General features: G+C 45.6%; 1 protein-coding gene and 1 pseudogene across 3 annotated transcripts in view; both read left to right on the top strand.

The window, feature by feature from the left end:
* Positions 1–2,369: 2,369 nt before the first annotated feature.
* LOC129027237 (nucleophosmin-like) lies at positions 2,370–3,264 on the top strand (annotated as a pseudogene).
* Positions 3,265–8,846: 5,582 nt separating this feature from the next.
* Positions 8,847–20,768, top strand: part of ASRGL1 (asparaginase and isoaspartyl peptidase 1) — a 52,153-nt gene continuing 40,231 nt past the window's right edge. For 2 of the 3 annotated variants that reach the window (XM_063671768.1, XM_054473865.2), the window contains exons 1-2: positions 8,878–8,990; positions 9,382–9,582. In XM_063671768.1, coding sequence (XP_063527838.1) covers positions 9,393–9,582 — 190 coding nt within the window. In that variant the 5' untranslated portion in view covers positions 8,878–8,990; positions 9,382–9,392. Of the gene's footprint in view, positions 8,991–9,381; positions 9,583–20,768 lie in introns of all 3 variants that reach the window. The other variant, XM_054473863.2, reaches the window with a different exon arrangement.

Genomic DNA, 20,768 nt, shown 5'->3' with positions numbered 1-20,768 from the left:
AGTGAAATTCCATCTCAAAAAAAAAAAAAAGAAAGAAAGTGCTGAAAAAAGTGCTAAAGGAGCTAACGATTTTGACTCAGTAGGAACTGGATTAGGTGTCTTGGAACAGATGAGCTATGATCTTGGGAGAAAGTGGTTCCCAGCAAAGTAAAGGCCTAGAAGAGAAGCCACACATGGTCCCTCAGAAGAATGGATGTCAAATCAGTGTGGCAAGAACATGAAATACACAGAGGGGAAAGGGAGGGAATGGAAGAAAAGTATAGAAAGGTACTTAAGGCTAAATCTAGGAGGGCTCTGAGCGCTCCTTTTTTATATGAGTTTTATTCTAGAGATAGTCAGAAATTATAGAAGGCTTTTGAACAAAATAAGCACACGCTCAGGCATGTGCTAAAGCATAGAACAATTATTCTGTTAGGGAGTCACTTGAGGACATTCTCCAGCAAAATGATGAAGTAAATCAACAATGTAAGATTCATGCGTTGGCTGGGTGCGGTGGCTCACACCTGTAATCCCAGCACTTTGGGAGACCAAAGCGAGTAGATCACGAGGTCAGGAGTTCAAGATCAGCCTGACCAACAAGGTAAAACCCCGTCTCTACTAAAAATACAAAAATTAGCCGGGCATGGTGGCACGTGCCTGTAACCCCAGCTACTCAGGAGGCTGAGGCAGGAGAATCACTTGAGCCCAGGAGGCAGAGGTTGCAGTGAGCCAAGATCACACCACTGCACTCTGGCCTGGGCCACAGAGTGGGACTCCATCTCAAAAGAAAAAAAAAAGATTCATGTTTTAGTCAGGGTTCCCAGAGAAACAGAACCAATAGGATACATACATAGATACATAAGAGATTTATGGGAATTGGCTCACATGATTGTGGAAGCTGAGAAATCCCTCCATATGCCCTCTTCAAGCTGGAGAACCAATCCAGAAGGCGCTGGATCCAACTCTTAAGAAAAATGAGGAGAGATCTTCAGGACAGAGTAGTCAACAGACCTGGGGAACAATCAATGTATATGAACATGGAAAGAAAAGAGAAGGAATCCAAGGAAAGGAGAGGACCCTGGCCATTTTCTACTACACTCGGGAATGGCAACAAATTAAAGATCTGCTTTGGGAGGCCAAGGTGGGCAGATTGGTTTGAGCTCACGAGTTCAAGACCAGCCTGGGCAGCATGGCAAAACTCTATCTCTACAAAACACATAAAAATTAGCCAAGTGTGATGGTGTGCACCTGTAGTCCCAGGTACTCAGGAGGCTGGGGTGGGAGGATGGCTTGAACCCAGGAGGTGGAGGTTGCAGTGAGCCGTGATCACGCCACTGTGCTCCAGTCTGGGTGATAGAGCCAAACCTTGTCTCAAAAAAAAAAAAAATTAAAGATCTGATAAGGCAGATAATGAAAGAAGAAAAGAAACATTGCACACTTACAAAGAACCAGGTGAAAAGAAAGAAATTTTTTAAAAAAGAAAAAAAATGAACAGAACCCAGGGATGGGGAAACACTACGCCCAACAAGAACTATCATCATCGTGCATGATCTGAATCTGCAGTGAACGCATTTTACACAGTCTCAGTAGTGCAAACACAAGTTATTTATCTCTGACTTCTAGAGTCCACCTATGGCCCAATCACATAAGACTTTACAGTAGTTCCATATCCAAGGAGGAAAGAGTTCCATATAAAGGGGAAAGAAATGAAGGGAAGGAAACGACACCAATATCCTGCTCTTACAATGTGGGAAGGCAAGAGATATTGTTTCTAATTGATAGAACTAGAATTTAAGAGTAAGTTTATTACTTAAATTTCCAATGATAGGCTGGGCATGGTGGCTCACGCCTGTAATCCCAGCACTTTGGGAGGCTGAGGCGGGCGGATCATGAAGTCAGGAGATTGAGACCATCCTGGCTAACATGGTGAAACCCCGTCTCTACTAAAAATACAAAAATTAGCTGGGCATGGTGGCAGGTGCCTGTAATCCCAGCTACAGGTGCTGAGGTGCTGAGGCCTCCCAAAGCAGCTACAGGGAGGCTGAGGTCGAAGAATTGCTTGAACCTAGGAGGCAGAGGTTGCAGTGAGCCGAGATCATGCCACTGCACTCCAGCCTTGGTGACAAAGCAAGATTCCGTCTCAAAAAAAAAAAAAAAAAAGAATAAAGCAGAAAAGGAGAAGCAGTAAATGAGCCAATCTGCATCTAGCCAACCAAGAAGTCAGTAAGCAATGTTAAATCAGGGAATTGTGGGTGTATACATTTATCCGTAAAAGATGTGGTGCAGCTTTTCCCTGGTGTCATTCCAACCTGCGTGGCTGTTCTCTTGAGCAGTGGTCATTTATCTCCATCCGCCTTCTCTCCCACCTAAGTGCGTCTTCCCACCACCCGATGGAAGATTCGATGGACATGGACATGAGCCCCCTGAGACCCCAGAACTATCTTTTCGGTTGTGAACTTAAAGGCTGACAAAGATGACCACTTTAAGGTGGATAATGATGAAGATGAGCACCAGTTATCTTTAAGAATAGTCAGTTTAGGGGCTGGTGCAAAGGATGAATTGCACATTGTTGAAGCAGAGGCAATGAATTATGAAGGCAGTCCAATTCAAGTAACACTGGCAACTTTGAAAATGTCTGTACAGCCAATGGTTTCCCTTGGGGGCTTTGAAATAACACCACCAGTGTCTTACGGTTGATGTGTGGCTCAGGGCTAGGGCATATTAGTGGACAGCACTTAGTAGCTGTGGAGGAAGATGCAAGAAAAGATGAAGAGGAGGAGGATGTGAAATTCTTAAGTATATCTGGAGAGCAATCAGCCCCTGGAGGTGGTAGCAAGATTCCACAGAAAAAAGTAAAACTTGCTGCCGATGAAGATGATGATTGATGATGATGATGATGATGATGATGATGAAGATGATGATGATGATGATTTTGATGATAAGGAAACCAAAGAAAAAGCACCAGTGAAGCAATCTATATGAGATACTCCAGCCAAAAATGCACAAAAGTCAAATCAGAATGGAAAAGACTCAAAACCATCGTCAACACCAAGATCAAAAGGACAAGAATCCTTCAAAAAACAGGAAAAAACTCCTAAAACACCAAAAGGACCTAGTTCTGTAGAAGACGTTAAAGCAAACACGCAAGCAAGTATAGAAAAAGGTGGTTCTCTTCCCAAAGTGGAAGCCAAGTTCATCAATTATGTGAAGAACTGCTTCCGGATGACTGACCAGGAGGCTATTCAAGATCTCTGACAGTGGAGGAAGTCTCTTTAAGAAAATAGTCTAAACAGTTTATTAAAAATTTTCCATCTTATTTCATTTCAGTAACAGTGGATATCTGGCTGTCCTTTTTATAATGCAGAGTGAGAACTTTCCCTACCGTGTTTGATAAATGTTGTCCAGGTTCCATTGCCAAGAATGTGTTGTCGAAAATGTCTGTTTAGTTTTTAAAGATGGAACTCCACCCTTTGCTTGGTTTTAAGTAGGTATGGAATGTTATGATAGGACATAGTAGTAGCGGTGGTCAGACATGGAAATGGTGGGGAGAGAAAAACATACATGTGAAATAAAATTCAGTATTTTAATAAAGTAAAAAAAGAGAGAGAGATGTGGTGCAATCTCCCAGAAGATATAACCAAAAGTTGTAAAGTGGCTGCCCCTGGGTAGAAATGCCAGCGTTGGCAGGTGGGGGAGTGGGGGGTCATGATGGGGGAGAGAAGAAGACTATGCCTTTCATTTTAAATTATTTTGTGCCATTTCATTTTTTAACTATATGCAATGGAATAAAATTATGTGCTTTTCCTCTCTCTTGTATTTCTCTTCATATCATGACTCTCCTCCCAATGAGACTTCCAGACTTCAGTTTTGTGTGTATGTGTGGTTTTTTTGTTTCGTTTTGTTTTTGAGACAGGGTCCAACTCTGTCACCCAGGTTGGAGTCCAGTGGTGTGATCTCAGCTCATGCAACCTCTACCTCCCAGACTCAAGCATTCCTCCCACCTCAGCCTCCTGAATAGCTGGAATTACTGGTATATGCCACCATGTCCGGCTAAATTTTTTGTGTTTTTGGTAGAGATGGGGTTTTGCCATGTTGCCCAGGCTGGTCTTGAACTCCTGAGGTCAGGAAATCCACCTGCCTCCGCTTCCCAAAGTGCTGGGATTACAGGCGTGAACCACTATGCCCAGCCATTGATTTTGAGTTTAAAAGAGACAGCCCAGATACAAATCAAAATTTTTACAGGAATCCAAATTCAAGCACCCATACATGTCCCATCCTAATGAAACGGGAAAAGTTCCTTATCCCCCTTGCAGGGCATGCAACAGGCGGAGTGGCTCACTTCTTCAGTGCCCCACTGCTCAAACCTCTAGGGGAAGCATACAGATGGGCAGCTTGTGGGGCTCCGACCCCTCGGCAGCACCTAGGGGTGAATGCTTACAGCTCCCGAAGCCCCGGGGGGGTGTGTTACAGGGTGCTCTTTTAGTTTTGCCATCCACAGGCAGCTTGTGTTAATCAGCTCTATTAGACCTTCTGCCTTATCACAAGGACAGAGGGCTTTCTGTATCCCTGGGTTCTTGCCTTGGTGTACCAGAAGAATCAGATCACACATGGGCTTAGAGAATGAGTGCAAGGTTTTTTATTGAGGAGTAGTTCTCACCGAGGCCAGAAGGGGGATGGAGTGGAAAGGTGGTTTTCCCCGCCGAGCCGGGCTGCCCAGTGGCCAGGCTCTCCTCCGACTGCCCCGGCCAAACTCCACCGTGGCTCCACCGCTCAATGGCCTGCCGGCATCTGTTGGCGCCTGTCAGTGTGCTCTTCCACCGATGTGCTTCTCTAAGTGTCCAGCCGCTTGTGTTCCTGCCCCCTAGGGTCTTGAGGTGTTTTTTTTTGTTTTGTTTTGTTTTGTTTGTTTTGTTTTGTTTTTGAGATGGAGTCTCGCTCTGTCATTCAGACTGGAGTGCATTGGCGCGATCTCGGCTCACTGCAACCTCCGCCTCCCGGGTTCAAGCATCCTCCTGCCTCAGCCTCCTGAATAGCTGGGATTACAGGCACGTGCCACCACCCCCGGCTAATTTTTTGTGTTTTTAGTAGAGACAGAGTTTCACCGTGGTAGCCAGGATGGTCTCGATCTCCTGACCTCATGATCCACCCGCCTCAGCCTCCCAAAGTGCTGGGATTTCAGACGTGAGCCACTGCGCACAGCTGGGTCTCGAGGTTTTTATAGGCACAGGATGGGGGCGTGGTGGGCCAGAGTGGTCTTGGAAAATGCAACATTTGGGCCTGAAGGCAGGAGTGCCTGTCCTCACCTAGATCCATGGGCACAGGCCCGGGGGTGGAGCCCTAGCCAGGGACCATGCCCTTCTCTACCTAGCACTTCCCTGCCTCCATCCCATATCACTAACTGAATTACAATTCTCTGGTCAGAGATGAGGAGAAGAAAGTTAGAAAGAACTGCTATCGCACAAAATGCTGATGTGGGCCTCCTAAAAACAGCCTCAGGCCCTGTTCCTGAACAAATTCATGGGTACTAAATCTGCTAAATAAGCTCAGGGATCTCAGAATTGAAAGGTATGTGTCCCGCTTCTTGTTTGAAAGCCCTGGAAGGCGGCAAGCTCAAGATACTTTTACACATTCTAGAATTTGGAGGGAGCCTCACAGATTCCCATCTTGCCCCCAGTGGGGTCAGCCAAAAGCCTTTTCCTCATGTAGCTGAGATTGGTAGGGATGGGAAGTTGCTAGGCAGTAAGAATGTAGTAAAGGCAGCCTGCCGGTTCCCCAGTGGACCTTCAGAAAATGTTAGTTGCAGCCAGGTGTAGTGGCTCACACCTGTAATCCCAGCACTTTGGGAGGCCAAGGTGGGCAAATCACTTGAGGTCAGGGGTTCGAGACCAGCCTAGCCAAGATGTTGAAATCCTGTCCCTACTAAAAATACAAAAATTAGCTGGGCGTGGTGGTGCATGCCTGTAATCCCAGATACTTGGGTGGCTGAGGCAGGAGAATCATGTCTGAGCCTCGGGAGATGGAGATTGTAGTCAGCCAAGATCACACCACTGTACTCCAGCCTGGGCAACAGAGCGAGACTCCGTCTCAAAGAAGAAAGAAAGAAAGGAAAGAAAGGGAAGGAAGGGAAGGAAAGGAAGGAAATGTTAGTTACTTCTTTCTTTTTTTCTTCTCTTCCTCCGTCCCACCCCCATTTCTTCTTTGTCAGTCTCTCTAATATGCCTCCTTCATTTCTGACCCAGACCCTCCCTACCCAGTCCCTCCTTTTCTGGTCCCACCTCCTCTCCCCAACTCTGGCATTCCCTAACCCAACCCTCCACCTCCTAGAACATCCAGAGCCACTGTAGTTAAAATCACCTCCTTGGGGCTCTAGTCAACCTCCCTAGTCACACAAATAGGTTTCTCCTCCCTTCAAATATCCCTCTAAAATGATAGTAAACAATCTTAAAAAGAATACTACCCACAAAGACAGGAAGAATGGGAGAGATGACAATGGCAGGTAAAAAAGGTCACTTTGGAAGATGAATAACAAATGGAAGATTAAAGGAAGTTGTAATCTACTTGAGAGGTGAATCCATTTGTTCTGGAGAACACTTGAGAGACTCAGTGCTTAGACACACAGGAATCTCAAAGATGGGGAGGCAGGAGTGGCAGGTGTTCCCAGTTGTCTCTCCAATAGCCTGTCACCCTTCCTTCTTGCCAAGAGACCTTGATTTTATCCAGGGCCATGATGTACCCTGCTAAAATAAAAACTCACTCCCCAGACTCTTGCCACTAGGGGCAGCCCCCCAATCCAGTTCTGGCCAATAAAAGTCCACTTGGAGGACTTCTAGGAAAGCTAGAGAGCTTTCCTGAATTAAAGGAACAAAGGGGAGCTGGCAAAAGCCTTCTTCCCTTTGCCCTTCCCGATTCCTCCTGCCCCAATAGTGATCAAACTGCCTAGGAGCGCCATAAATGTGAAAGCCACATGCCGAAGGGAAAGAGAAGGAGATGGGACATCTGTGTCACCTTGAAGCTGCTGCACCAGCCTGGGCAGCAACCACTAGATGTCTTGTTGTTGTTATTGTTGTTTTCAAATCAGCAGTTATCTGGTTAAACCACTGTGGTCACGTTTCATCAGGGACAGTTGAATACAATCCTTAATCCATAACATGGTGGTTGATGGAACATCGTCTACAGAGGAGTTAGCCAGATTCCTTCTCCTATCCACAGAGTCAGACAAAAAGATGCTTCCTCTTTCCTCCGCAAAGACCAGAAGTTTATTTTCTAGAGAATTTATCTAAGAGACTTTGGATTGGGATTGGGAATATGAAGCCCATCAGAGAAGTAGATAAAGGCATGAGCCTGAGATGGGAGGATCAAATGGAAACCAACACTCTATCCGCTTGGGCCACCAGCCACCTTCCCCAGCCTCAGTCAGATCATTAAATTCCAGATCAGTCAGGAAAAACAGTAGAGATAGGGTTTGAGTTAAGGCTAGGCATAGGGTAGGGTTCAGGTTCCTATAAATAGCTGAACCCAAATGATGGTGAGCTGTATTATGATGACACAAGTAGGCTCACGACCAACTGAGACATGTGCTAAAATAACCCTCTTCCAAGAGATGAGTGTGGGAGACAGAATAACGGCCCTCAAAGGTGTCACATCCGAATCTCCACCTGTGAACACTCCTCACGTGGCAAAAGGGACTTTGCAGATGAGAACAGAAATTGTAAGAAAGGGAGATTATCCTGGGTTATCTGGGTGGGCCCAATGTCATCCCAAGGGACTTCCTTTAAGAAGGAGGCAGGAGAGTCAGAGTCAGAGAAGAAAATCGTGATGATGGTGACAGAGAGAGAAGTGACGTCGCAGCAGAAACAGAGTCCAGAAGGAGAGAGAGTTAAAGATGCTAGGCTGCTGGCTTTGGCAATGGAGGATGAGGCCATGAGCCAAGGATACAGGCAGCTTGTAGAAGCAGGAAAAGACAGATTCTCTTCTGGAGCTTCCCAAAGGAACTCAACCCTGCAGACCCAGTTTGAATTTCTGACCACCAGAACTGTAAGATAACGTGTGTTGTTTGAAGCCAATAAATTTGTGGTAATCTCTCACAATAGGTCACTAGAAGGGGAATGACCGATCCTTAGTGGGGTGCCAGGGAGAAGGCTTTGCAGGAGGGGTTCATTTAAACTGGGCCTTAAGGCAGGAAACGAAGGTAAAACAGGAGTAAAGGGAATTCCCAAGAGTGGTAAAATGTATTATTAGTTGTGGGCAAACAAGAAGGGAAGGGATTCTCCTATCCACAGGAGATCAATCACAGTTTGCCTGGATCTGTCCCTGTTTATGCCCATTGTCCCAGTATAATTTTTTTTTTCTTTTGATTCGGAGTTTCACTCTTGTTGCCCAGGCTGGAGTGCAATGGTGCAATTTCCACTCACCGCAACCTCCAGCTCCCAGGTTCAAATGATTCTCGTGCCTTAGCCTCCAGAGTAGCTGGGATTACAGGCATGCGCCACCACGCCCAGCTAATTTTGTGTTTTTAGTAGGGACAGGGTTTCTCCATGTTGGTCAGGCTGGTCTCGAACTCCCGACCTCAGGTGATCCGTCCACCTCGGCCTCTCAAAGTGCTGGGATTACAAGGCATGAGCCACTACGCACAGCCTAGCGTTGCTTTTCAATCTGCAATTACAAAACCGTGGCATGCCACTTCACGCTTCTCGCCACCAACCCAACCACCCAGCCCCTAGCCTGGTCAGGAGGAGGAGTGTCCCCGCATGCCACTAGGAAGCTCGGGCCGGCCAAGAGCATAGACTCTGGAGAGGAGTGAGACAGGTGCGCGCCGGACGGGTTTCGGGGCTTTATGGGAACTGGGCCATGCGGCGGCCCCGCCCTCGTGCGCAGGCGCAGAACCGTTGCGGCTAGAGCGGTTGCTGGCTGAGCGGTTCCGAGCCGGCGTCGGGGAGAGGCTGCACCGGGCGGCTGCGGGGCTGGCTCGACCCAGCCTGAGGTCTCGGCGTCCGCCTCCCGCGGTGCCCTGGGTAAGTCGGCGGCCCTCCCGGAGCAGCCGCCCGAGACGCGGGAAGGCGAATGAAATAAACGAAAATAGACATTTTCCCGAAGGCGAAATAGACATCCTCCTTCGGCGCCGGGGCTTGGAGGCGGGCGGCGGTGGGCGCGGGTTAACGTCCCCGGGGAAACTGAGACCCCAGCAGGTCCGGGCCGGAGGCGGAGAGGAACGCGGGAGGGCGCCGGGCCCCTGGGCTTTTCGTACCAAGCTCGACCGAGCCGCCCCTACCCACCCTCAGCTGCGAACCTGGCCTTTCAGAATAGAGACTGGGCATTGTCCCCACGGGGTCTCCCGAGGACCTTGTACCCGCGCGGCTTCCTTGGGCTGGCTTTGGACGACGCTTTCGCCTTCCTGCTGCCTAGGATTCGCCGACATGAATCCCATCGTAGTGGTCCACGGCGGCGGAGCTGGTCCCATCTCCGAGGATCGGAAGGAGCGAGTGCACCAGGGCATCGTTAGAGCCGCCACCGTGGGCTACGGCATCCTCCGGGAGGGCGGGAGCGCCGTGGATGCCGTAGAGGGAGCTGTCGTCGCCCTGGAAGACGATCCCGAGTTCAACGCAGGTAAATGTGCCTTTCAGCTAGTAAATAATGTGAGTCAGGTCAAGCTCCTTCTTCAGAATAAATAGAACCTACGTAAAGTGTTAGGGAATCTAATGAGCTTTGGGGTGAAACTAAGTATGTAAAAAAGAAACAATATTTAATTTTTCTACCTGTGCTGTAAAGAGTCAAACGCTAAAATATTTGAAGAGATTTATACTGAGCCAAGTATGAGTGACCAATGGCCTGTGATACAGCTCTTGGGAAATCCTGAGAACGAGTGCTTTTAGAGAGACATAAAATGTCAATCAATACGTGCAAGACGTACATTGGTTCCATCTGGAGAGGTGAGACTACTGGGAGAGGGGGAGTGGCTTCCAGGTCATAGTTAAGATTCAAAGATTTTCTGATGAACAATTGATTTAAAGTTTTGTCCAAACACCTGGAATCCACAGACGGGAATGTCTGAATTATATAAGGACTTGTGGCTGCAGATGGAATTAATAGAAGGCGGTTTAGTACGGTGGCTCACGCCTGTAATCTGAGCCCTTTGGGAGGCCAAGGCGGGTGGATCACCTGAGGTCAGGAGTTCGAGACCAGCCTGGCTATCAGGCGAAAACCCATCTCTAGGAAAAATACAAAAAAAAAAAAAAAGCCGGGCATGGTGGCAGGAGCCTGTAACCCCAGCTACTTGGGAGGCCGAGGCAGGAGAATAGCTTGAACCTGAGAGGCAGAGGTTGCAGTGAGCCGAGATCTTGCCACTGCACTCCAGCCTGGGTGACAGAGCGAGACTGTCTCAAAAAAAAAAAAGAAAAACTGAAAAAAGAAGGGAATGTCTGCGTTAAGATAAGGGGTTGGGGAGACCAAGATTTCCCTTATGCAGAGGAAGTCTCCAGGTAGCAGGCTATTGAGAGAATAAATTGTAAATGTTTCTTATCAGAGTTGATTCTCTCCTGAATCAGGAAAAAGGCCTAGAAAAGGAAGGGGATTCTCTTCAGAATGTAGATTTTCCCCACAAGATATAGCTTTGCAGGGCTATTTCAAGATATGGCGAAGAAACATAATTTGGGGTAAAATACTTCACTTTCAGGGCTTGCTATCTGTCATGTGATGTCTTACTAGAGTCCCGCTGGAATTTGGTATCTTACTGCTACAAAGTCTGCTTTGTCAGTCTTAAGATCTGTTTTAATGTTAGTGCTGGTCCGCTGGGCCTGAATTCCAAAAGGGAGGAGGGAACAATGAGGCATGTCCTACCTCCCCCGACAAGGTTCCAAAGTTTTCAGGTTAACTTTGGAGTGCAAAGTGTATTCCTTTGTGTTTCGCTTCTTTCACTCAGTCCACCCTTTTTTGGAATACTAATCTTTATAGCTAATATGAGTATCTACCATGTATCAGGCAGTGGTCTAAGAAATTTGCTTGATTTATTGAATCTGAACATTAAATGAGTTGATCATGTAACTCTCAAGTTGGTTAACTTGTGTTAAACTAACTCAAGTTAACTCATAATGAACATTAAATGATTCATTTCTGAGTTAATCACTTACACTCAGTTGAGTTAAATGAGTTAGGTATAAGTTAGGCATAATTATTATTCTCATTTCTCAGATCAGACTAAGGCACAGAAAGATTAACTTGCTGGAAGACATTCATCTCTTTGTTTTAAAATGGAAAACCTAAGATCTAGGCTAGAGATTGAAATACTTCCTGGAATTGTACCACCCACCTAACATCTGTCAGGGAAAAGAATTTCAGGAAATCTTAATTAATCATCAAATATTTACTGTTTGTTCTGTCCCCTTTACGCAGCACTCTTTAACACTTGTGAAAAACTGTGTAAGTCTTCCTGAGACCGGCGCAGTGGCTCACGCCTGTAATCCCAACACTTTGGAAAGCTGAGGTGGGCGGATCACTTGAGCTCAGGAGTTCAATGCCAGGCTAGGCAACATGGCGAAACCCCATCTCTACAAAAAAAAAAAATACAAAAATCAGCTGAGTGTGGTGGCACAAGCCTATAGCCCCAGCTACTCAGGAGGCTGAGGTGAGAAGATTCCTTGAGCCCCGGGAGGTCAAGGCTGCAATGAGCCAAGACTGCGCCACTGCACTCCAGCCTGGGTGACAGAGTGAGGCCCTGTCTCTGAAAATAAAATTAAGTTCATCTGAATTTAAAATGAGACCTAATAGTGTGCTTTCATAGCTCCATTTGTAGAGCCAGAATTTACCAGATAGGCGCTGACTTTGCCAGCAGAGGGAGCAGCCAGCTCTTTCTGTGAGTGGCTTGTTAAACCTTATGCTTCTTAGCACTCAGCACCCCCTGGGCTGTCAAACCCTCACTTATTTACACAGGACCTCCATTTGAAATGGGTCATTCTGGTTTCCAACCATCTCTTATTCTAACAATTTGTCATCTGCATGCATTGGGAAGCACAGATTAGGGAATTGGAGCAGCTAGTTCTCATTTTTTTGCTATGTATCCAGAGGCCTTCCTTCTCAGTGTCTGCCCTCTCATCTTTCAAATGTCTATTCCGCACATTGAGGAAGAAAAGAGTAGAGCTGAAAAGAGGGAAAGCAAAGATTATGGGGGGAAAGGTGGGACTTTTAACAGCGTACTGTGGACCTTGGCTTTTCCCAGCCGAGGTCAGTACCGTCAAGCAATATTTCCAGCAGCCTCTGCTATAATCCTCTAGAATAAATAACTGTTTGGGAACTTCATACAAAAAGCTGACTCCCAGTAGGTATTGAGTTCAGTGGCAGTAATTAGCATTCATGACACAACTTGCCTGAACATTTGTAAAAACGTTATGTTTATTTACATTCTATTCCTGTTTCAGTATGGATTTGACTTTATGTTTAAAGCTTGTTTCATAATAGTTTATTAAAAAGTGGTTGATTTTTAGATACCAACACCGTAAAGATTGAATTTTTAAATTTGAATGCTAGAAATATTCTTTAAAAACTTACTTAGATTGGCAACCAAATGACCATTTGCTTTCACTGGAGCTCAACGATATTTACACAGCACTTGAGATATTCTCTCTACAATTCAATTTATAAGCTGTTAGAGAATCTTTGAGATAACAGGATTTTTTCTTTTTTTTGAGACTGAGTTTCGCTCTGTCACCCAGGCTGGAGTGCAGTGGCACAATTTCGGCTCACTGCAAGCTCCACCTCTCAGGTTCAAGCGATTCTCCTGCCTCAACCTCTCGAGTAGCTGGGACTATAGGCGCCCACCACCAGGACCAGCTAATTTTTTGTATTTTTAGTAGAGACGGGGTTTCACTGTGTTAGCTAGGATGGTCTCGGATCTCCTGACCTCATAATCTGCCCACCTCGGCCTCCCAAAGTGCTGGGATTACAGGCGTGAGCCACCACGCCCGACTGAAAACAGGATTTTTTTCATTTATCCACTCTCTTTCTGGACTTACAATGTAGAATCAATAAGGTAAAAATCTGTAGTGGCGTCTAGGAATTGGTATTCATTTCTTTGTTTTGAAGATTCCCAGGTGATTCTGAGATACGACCAGGTTTAGAATCTACTAGCCTAATACCATACAGTTTTAATGGGTATGGTGTTGGTTTGTTGGTATAATTTGCATACAGTAAGATCCCATTTTTAGTATACAGTTCCATGACAGTGACATATAGTCATGTAATTACCACCACAATCAAGATATAAAACAGTTACGTTACTCTCCCACATCCCTTTGAGTCCACGCTTCCATTCACTCTGAGCCCCTGGCAACAACTAATCTGTTTTCTATTCCTGTAGTTTTGTCATTTCCAGGATGTCGTATGTTTGAAATGTTTGTTTTTTGGTGCCGTAAAGAAATAGTACTCGAACATTAATTTAATTTATTTAGTAAGGCCATTTTTATTTTTTGTAGAAAGGGTACACTTGTCAGCAGTTTTGTCACGAGAGTATACTGAACAAAGGAGACAGGGTTATTTATAACCTGACGCATTTACCCTATTGCTGTGTCCGGTTTCTATTGGCTGGAACGGGACCTTACATTTTCTATTTGTTTCGATTGGCTAGCAACTTAGAATTTTTTAAAAGAGGCAAAGGTAGAGGAGAACAAAGGAAAGAGGAAGTAACTTGTGGGATGCTGAGATAGGTAAAAACACCTTTAAATAAGGAAGAGGAACAGGCTGTGACCTAATGCTTGCTTGGACCAGTATAAGCCTTCCAGGGCAAATATTTAGGCTAAATTGTGGGAGCTAATACGTAAAGTACAGTGCTTTGTTTATTACGGCTAGCAGATATTTAAGAATGTTAGCACAGGTCTTTGAATAAATTTTGCTTCTAAGAGAAGTTACTATTTATTCCTAATTAGGGAGGAAAGTCTTTGAAGAGGAACCTCCACTTTACTTTTTACATATAAATGGCAGCACTTTTGGAGGCCGAGGCAGGTGGATCATTTGAGACTAGGAGTTCAAGAGCAGCCTGTCCAATATGGCAAAACACTGTCTCTACTAAATATACAAAACTTAGCCAGGCATGGTGTGGCACACCTGCAATCCCAGCTACTCAGGAGGCTGAGGCATGAGAATCACTTGAACTCAGAAGGGGGAGGTTGCAGTGACTCAAGATTATACCACTGCACTCCTGCCTGAGCAGCAAAGAGAGACTCTGTCCCAAAAAAAAAAAAAAAAAGTCATAAATGGAATCACACAATGTGTAGCCTTAGTCTGGATTCTTTGGTTAACATAATGCATTAAAGTGTTACCCGTGTAGTCATGGATATCAGCAGTTTTTCCCTTTTTATTGAGTAGTATTCCATTGTATGAATATACCACAGTTGGTTTAACCACGTAATAGCTAAAGGACATGTTCCATTTGGGGCCATTATAAATAAAATCACTGTAAACATTTGCATACAGGTGTTTATGTAAACATAAGTTTTTATCTCCCTTAGGTGAGTACCCGGGAGTGGGACTGCTGGCTTATGGCAAGAATTTAACTTCAGTAGAAACTACTGGCCGGGCGCAGTGTCTCACTCCTGTAATCCCAGCACTTTGGGAGGCCGAGGCAGGCGGATCACCTGAGGTCAGAAGTTCAAGACCAGCCTGGCCAACATGGCGAAACCCTGTCTCTGCTAAAAATACAAAAATTAGCCAAGTGCAGTGGTGGGCGCCTGTGGTCCCAGCTGCTTCGGAAGCTGAGGCAGGAGAATCGCCTGAACCTGGGAGGTAGAGGTTGCAGTGAGCTGAGATCGTGCCACTGCACTCCAGCCTGGGTGACAGAGTGAGACCCTGTCTCAAAAAGAAAAAAGGAACTGCCAAACTTTTACATTCCCACTAGCAATGTATGAAAGTTCCACTTACAGGCTGGGCGCAGCTCATGCCTGTAATCCCAGCACTTTGGGAGGCCGACATGGGTGGATCACAAGGTCAGGGGTTTGAGACCAGCCTGGCCAACATAGTGAAACCCTGTCTCTACTAAAAATATAAAAATTAGCCAGGCATGGTGGCACGCACCTGTAGTCCCAGCCACTCACGAGGCTGAGGCAGGAGAATTGCTTGAACCTGGGAGGCGGAGGTTGTAGTGAGCCAAGATCATGCCACTGCACTCCAGTCTGGGCAACAGAGCGAGACTCCAGCTCCAAAAACAAAAGAAAGTTCCACTTAATCCACATCTTCACCAGCACTAACTAGTGTCAGCATTTTTTATTTTGGCCATTCCAGTAGGCATATAGTGGAATCTTATTATGGTGTTGATTTGCATTTCCCTAAATGGGAAGTGATATTTAACATCTTTTCATGTGCTTTTTTGTCGTTCATTTCTTTTTTTTTTTTTCTTTTTGAGATGGAGTCTCACTCTTGTTGCCCAGGCTAGAGAGCAGTGGCCCAATCTCAGCTCACCGCAACCTCCGCCTCCTGAGTAGCTAGGATTACAGGGCATGTGACCCCACACCCAGCTAATTTTTGTATTTTTAGTAGACATGGGGTTTCATCATATTGGCCAAGCTGATCTTGAACTCCTGACCTCGTGATCCACACACCTCAGCCTCCTAAAGGGCTGGGATTACAGGTGTGAGCCACTGTGCCTAGCCTGTCATTCATATTTCTTCAGTGAAGTATCAAAGTCTTGCTGATTTTTTTGTTGGTGTTGTTTCTTACTATTGAGTTTTAAGAGTTGTTTATATATTCTAGATATAGCTTTTATCAGATGCGTCAATGCAGAAAAATCTGCAGATATTTTCTTCCAGTCTGTGGTTTGTCTTTCTTTCTCAATATTTTATTGCAAAAAGCAGAAGTTCTCAATTTTGCAGAAGTCCAGTTTATCAGTTTTTTTTAAACCAGTCATGCTTTTTGTGTTGTATGTGAATATTTGCCTAACCCAGCATTGCAAACATTTTTCTTGTGTTGTCTTCTAGAAGTTTTAGGTCTGTGATTCACTTTGAATAAATTTTTTTATACGATGCAAGGTATAGATCAAGATTCCATTTTTGGTTTTTTTTTGTGGCTACATGGTAGGTGTATTTACTTATGGGAGTACGTGAGATACTGTGATACAGACATGCAATGCGTAATAAGGTAAATGGGATATTCATCCCTTCAAGCATTTATCCTTTGTGTTATAAACAATTATATTATTTTAGTTATTTTAAGATGTATAGCTAAATTATCGACTATAGTCACTGTTGTGCTATCAAATATTAACTCTTATTCATTCTATTTTTTGTACCCATTACTTATCCCCCCTTCTGCCCCACCCCCACTATCTTCCCAGCCTCTGCTAACCATCTTTTTGCTCTCTATCTTCATGAGTTCAATTGCTTTGACTTTTAGCTCCCACAAATAAGTGAGAACGTGTGAAGGTTTTCTTTTTGTGCCTGACTTATTTCACTTACCATAATGACCTCCAGTTCCATCCACGTTGTTGCAAATGACAGAATCTCATTCTTTTTTATGGCTGAGTAGTACTCCATTGTGTATATGTATCATTTCTTTATTCATCTGTTGATGAACATCTAGGTAGCTTCCGAATCTTGGCTATTGTGAACAGTGCTGCAAATAACACCTCCATATACTGATTTCCTTTCTCTTGGGTATATAGCCAGCAGTGGGATTGCTATATCATATGGTAGCTCTATTCTTAGTTTTTTAAGGAACTCAGGGTTGTTTTTTGTTTTTTGTTTTTTTTCCTGGAGTGCAGTGGCATGATCTTGGCTCACTGCAACCTCCGTCTCCTGAGTTCAAGCAATTCTCCTGCCTCAGCCTCCCGAGTAGCTGGGATTGCAGGCACCCACCACCATACCTGGCTAATTTTTGTATTTTTAGGGCAGACAAGGTTTCACCATGTTAGCCAGATTGGCCTTGAACTCCTGACCTCAAGTGATCCACCCGCCTCAGCCTCCCAAAGTACTGAGATAACAGACGTGAGCCACCACCCCTTGTCCAGCACCAATTGTTGAAAAGGCATATTGCAAGTCCCCTGGTTATGCACACTTCTGTCCAATGTGGCTACAAATCACGGGTTACCATGACCCCCTCCTCAGGCTTGATAATTTGCTATGATGGCTCATAGAACTCAGGAAAACATTTATGTTTACCAGTTTATTATAAAGAATATGATAAAGCCGTGGTCCCCAACCTTTTTGGCACCAGGGACCAGTTTCATGGAAGACAGTGTTTCCACAGAGACTCTCACAGGCACAGTTCACAACAGGGTTCACACTCCTATGAGAACCTAATGCTGCTGCTGATCTGACAGGAGGCGGAGCTCTGGCAGTAATGCTCACGCGCCTGCCACTCACCTCCTGCTGTGGGACCCAGTTCCTAACAGGCCACAGACCAGTACCAGTACCTGGGGGTTGGAGACCCCTGTAATAAAGGATACAGATGAAGAGTTGCATAGGGCGAGGTCAGTTCAGTTCTGACGCTGTCTGTCTGGGGTCACAGTCCCATCCCACAGGTTCAGGGCTCAGTCCCATAAGACTGCATCCCACTTCAGATGCCAATCTTGAGTAGTAGCTTGTCACTTCTCCTTCTGACCAACCAGCTATAAATTGGGGTTCCCATGACTACCTCCTCGAGTTCAGTTAATTTGCCAGAGCAGCTCACAGAACTCAGAGAAATGTATTTACCAGTTTATTATATGAATAATGGATATAATGGAGGATACAGACAGGGAGATGAAGAGATGCATAGGGCAAGGTATGGGGGAAGGGGTGTGGACCTTCCCTGCCCTCTTCAGCACACCACCCTCCTGGCACCTTCACATATCCAGCAATCCAAAAGCTCTCCTATCATCAGCCCTTACAGGTTTTTATGGAGGCTTCTGTGAGACTGAGTAACAAACGTTAAGAAGCCATGTTTGCTCATTTCTGCATGCCAACATCATTTCATAAAGCCCCGATTCTGACGATGTGCCAACGTGCCGCTCTCTGGAAGAATGATTTGAAGACAAAACTGGATAGAGCACACGGCCCCCATGTCTCTTGCCTGAGTCACTGTATGTCTTAAATGATAAATGATCCTAGTCCTTGCCTTTTCGTGCACTTAAGATAACATCTGGGTCGGGCGCGGTGACTCACACCTGTAATCCCAACACTTTGGGAGGCCGAGGCAGGCAGATCACCTGAGGTCAGGAGTTCGAGACCTGTCTGAGCAACATGGTGAAACCCCGTCTCTACTAAAACTACAAAAATTAGCCTCGCGTGGTGGTAGGAGCCTGTAATCCCAGCTACTTGGGAGCCTGAGGCACAAGAATCACTTGAACCTGAGAGACAGAGGTTGCAGTGAGCTGAGATGGTGCCACTGCACTCCAGGCTGGGCGACAGTGAGACTCCATCTCAAAAAAAAAAAAAAGAACATCTGACAAGGTTAGCGATTATACATACCTCTGTCATCTATAGCCAGATGCACTTTTGCACCCAAACTTTGATGTGATTCTGCTTTAATGTAACTTCTGAGCAAGTCTGATGTAACCTTTGAGCATGTACTAACTCTCCACCACCTGTATATCAGCTCTGAGCGGAGACACAGTTTTGAAGCAGTTTGACAGCACCTCTCTGAAGGACCCCTCCGGACTATAGTCATCAGTCTATAGTCCTCAGTAAGATTTCTAAATAAAACTAATTGTTTAAAAGCTCAAAATTTTTTTTCTCTAGTTGACATTTCATGGCATAGGCACAGTTGATTAAATCGTTGGCCATTGGTTATCAACTCACCCTTCAGTCTGTCTCCCCCTCCCCGGAGATAGAGGGGTGAGACGGAAAGTTCAGGCCCTCTAATTACACAATTGGTTCCCTGGCAACCAGCTCCCCATTTTGAGGCTCTCCAGCCGCTAACCATCAGTCATCTCATTGGCATACAAAAAGATAACTTACCACTTTGGAGCTTCCAAGTATTTTAGGAGCTGTGTGTCAGGAAACAGGAAGACCAAACTTTGTGTCCAGGCCTTCCACATCTGTGAATTTACCCAATCTCAGGTTGAAAATATTTGGGAAAAAAAAAAAATCCATGTAAGACTGCCTTTGCAAGCCAGGTGTGTTGGCTCATGCCCATAATCTCAGCACTTTGGGAGGCTAAGACGGGTGGATCACATGAGGTCAGGAGTTCAAGACCAGCCTGACCAATATGATGAAACTAAAAATACAAAAATTAGCCGGGCATGGTGGCTCCTGTAGTCGCAGCTACTTGGGAGGCTGAGACAGGAGAATTGCTTGAACCCAGGAGGCAGAGGTTGTAGTGAGCCAAGATCACCCCACTGCACTCCAGCCTGGGCGACAGAATGAGGCTCCATCTAAAAAATAAAAAAATTGCCTTTGCAAAACTTTAAGTTCCAAAAAAGCAAAACTTGCCTCACACAAAGTACTACATTGAATCCGCACTAATAAACTGATATGGTAGACACTGTATCAGGTATCATAAGTGATGTAGACGTTGTATCAGGTATCATAAGTGATCTAGAGATGATTTAAAGTATACAGGAGGATGTGCATAGATTATATGCAAATAGTATGCCATTTCATGTAGAGGACTTGAGCATCCATGGATTTTGATATTGTAACTGCCCAAGGGGTTTTTCGTGCCTGCTACACAAATAGAGATCGTGGCATTGTAGTAAGGAAAAAATTTAATAGACCACATGGCCAGCCACACCATGTGGGAAATGGAGTTAGTACTCATCATCTCTTCCAAAGCTCCTGGGTTAGGGGTTTTTCAAAAGCAGTTTAGGGAAAGGGGTGCGAATGGCAAGGCTTGCTGCTGATTGGGACAGAGATGAAATGAAAGGGGGTCATGGCCGGGCGTGGTGGCTCACGCCTGTAATCCCAGCACTTTGGGAGTCCAAGGCAGGTGGATCACCTGAGGTCAGGAGATCCAGACCAGCCTGGCCAACATGCGAAACCCTGTCTCTACTAAAAATACAAAAATTAGCCGGGCCTGGTGGCTCACGCCTGTAATCCCAGCAACTCAGGAGGCTGAGGCAGGAGAATCCCTTGAACCTGGGAAATGGAGGTTGCAGTGAGCCGAGATCGCACCACTGCACTCCAGCCTGGGCGACAGAGCGAGACTCCCCCTCAAAGAAAAAAAAAAAAGAAATGAAAAAGAGTTAAAACTGTCCTCCTGTGCACTGAATTGTTTCTGGGCGAGGCCACAGGGGAGAGGGTTGGCAGGTCCAGGTGGAGCCATGCATATCAGACATGTATAAAAATCTGAAAAGATATCACAAAAGGCCAATCTGCAGTAGTGGTGGTACCCGAAGGAATGGTTGGCAGTCTGTGTCTACACCTCATTAGAATCAGGTTCCTCTCCTCCCCCAGCTTGATTGACTTTTTTGTTTTTTTGTGTTTTTTTGTGTTTTGTTTTTTGAGATGGAGTCTCACTCTGTCGCCCAGGCTGGTGTGCAGTGGCACGATCTCGGCTCACTGCAACCTCCACCTCCTAGGTTCAAGCGATTCTCCTGCCTCAGCCTCCTGAGTAGCTGGGATTACAGGCATGCACCACCACGCCCAACTAATTTTTGTATTTTTAGTAGAGGTGGGGTTTCACCATGTTGGCCAGACTGGTCTCGAACTCCTGACCTCGTGATCCTCTCACCTCAGCCTCCCAGAGTGCTGGGATTACAGGCATGAGCCACCGTGCCCAGCCTAGATGAACTTTCATTCACTTTACAAAAGCAGTTGCGTTTGGGGCAAGGCCTGTTATCCTTTTCACTATAGCCTAAATGTCTCTCAAAGTTAGCTCCACCCAATAGCCCAGGA

This window comes from Pongo pygmaeus, chromosome 9 (genome assembly GCF_028885625.2).
Source record: "Pongo pygmaeus isolate AG05252 chromosome 9, NHGRI_mPonPyg2-v2.0_pri, whole genome shotgun sequence".
In the NCBI taxonomy this organism is placed as follows: domain Eukaryota; kingdom Metazoa; phylum Chordata; class Mammalia; order Primates; family Hominidae; genus Pongo; species Pongo pygmaeus.
This window is presented reverse-complemented; position numbering and strand designations above follow the sequence as displayed.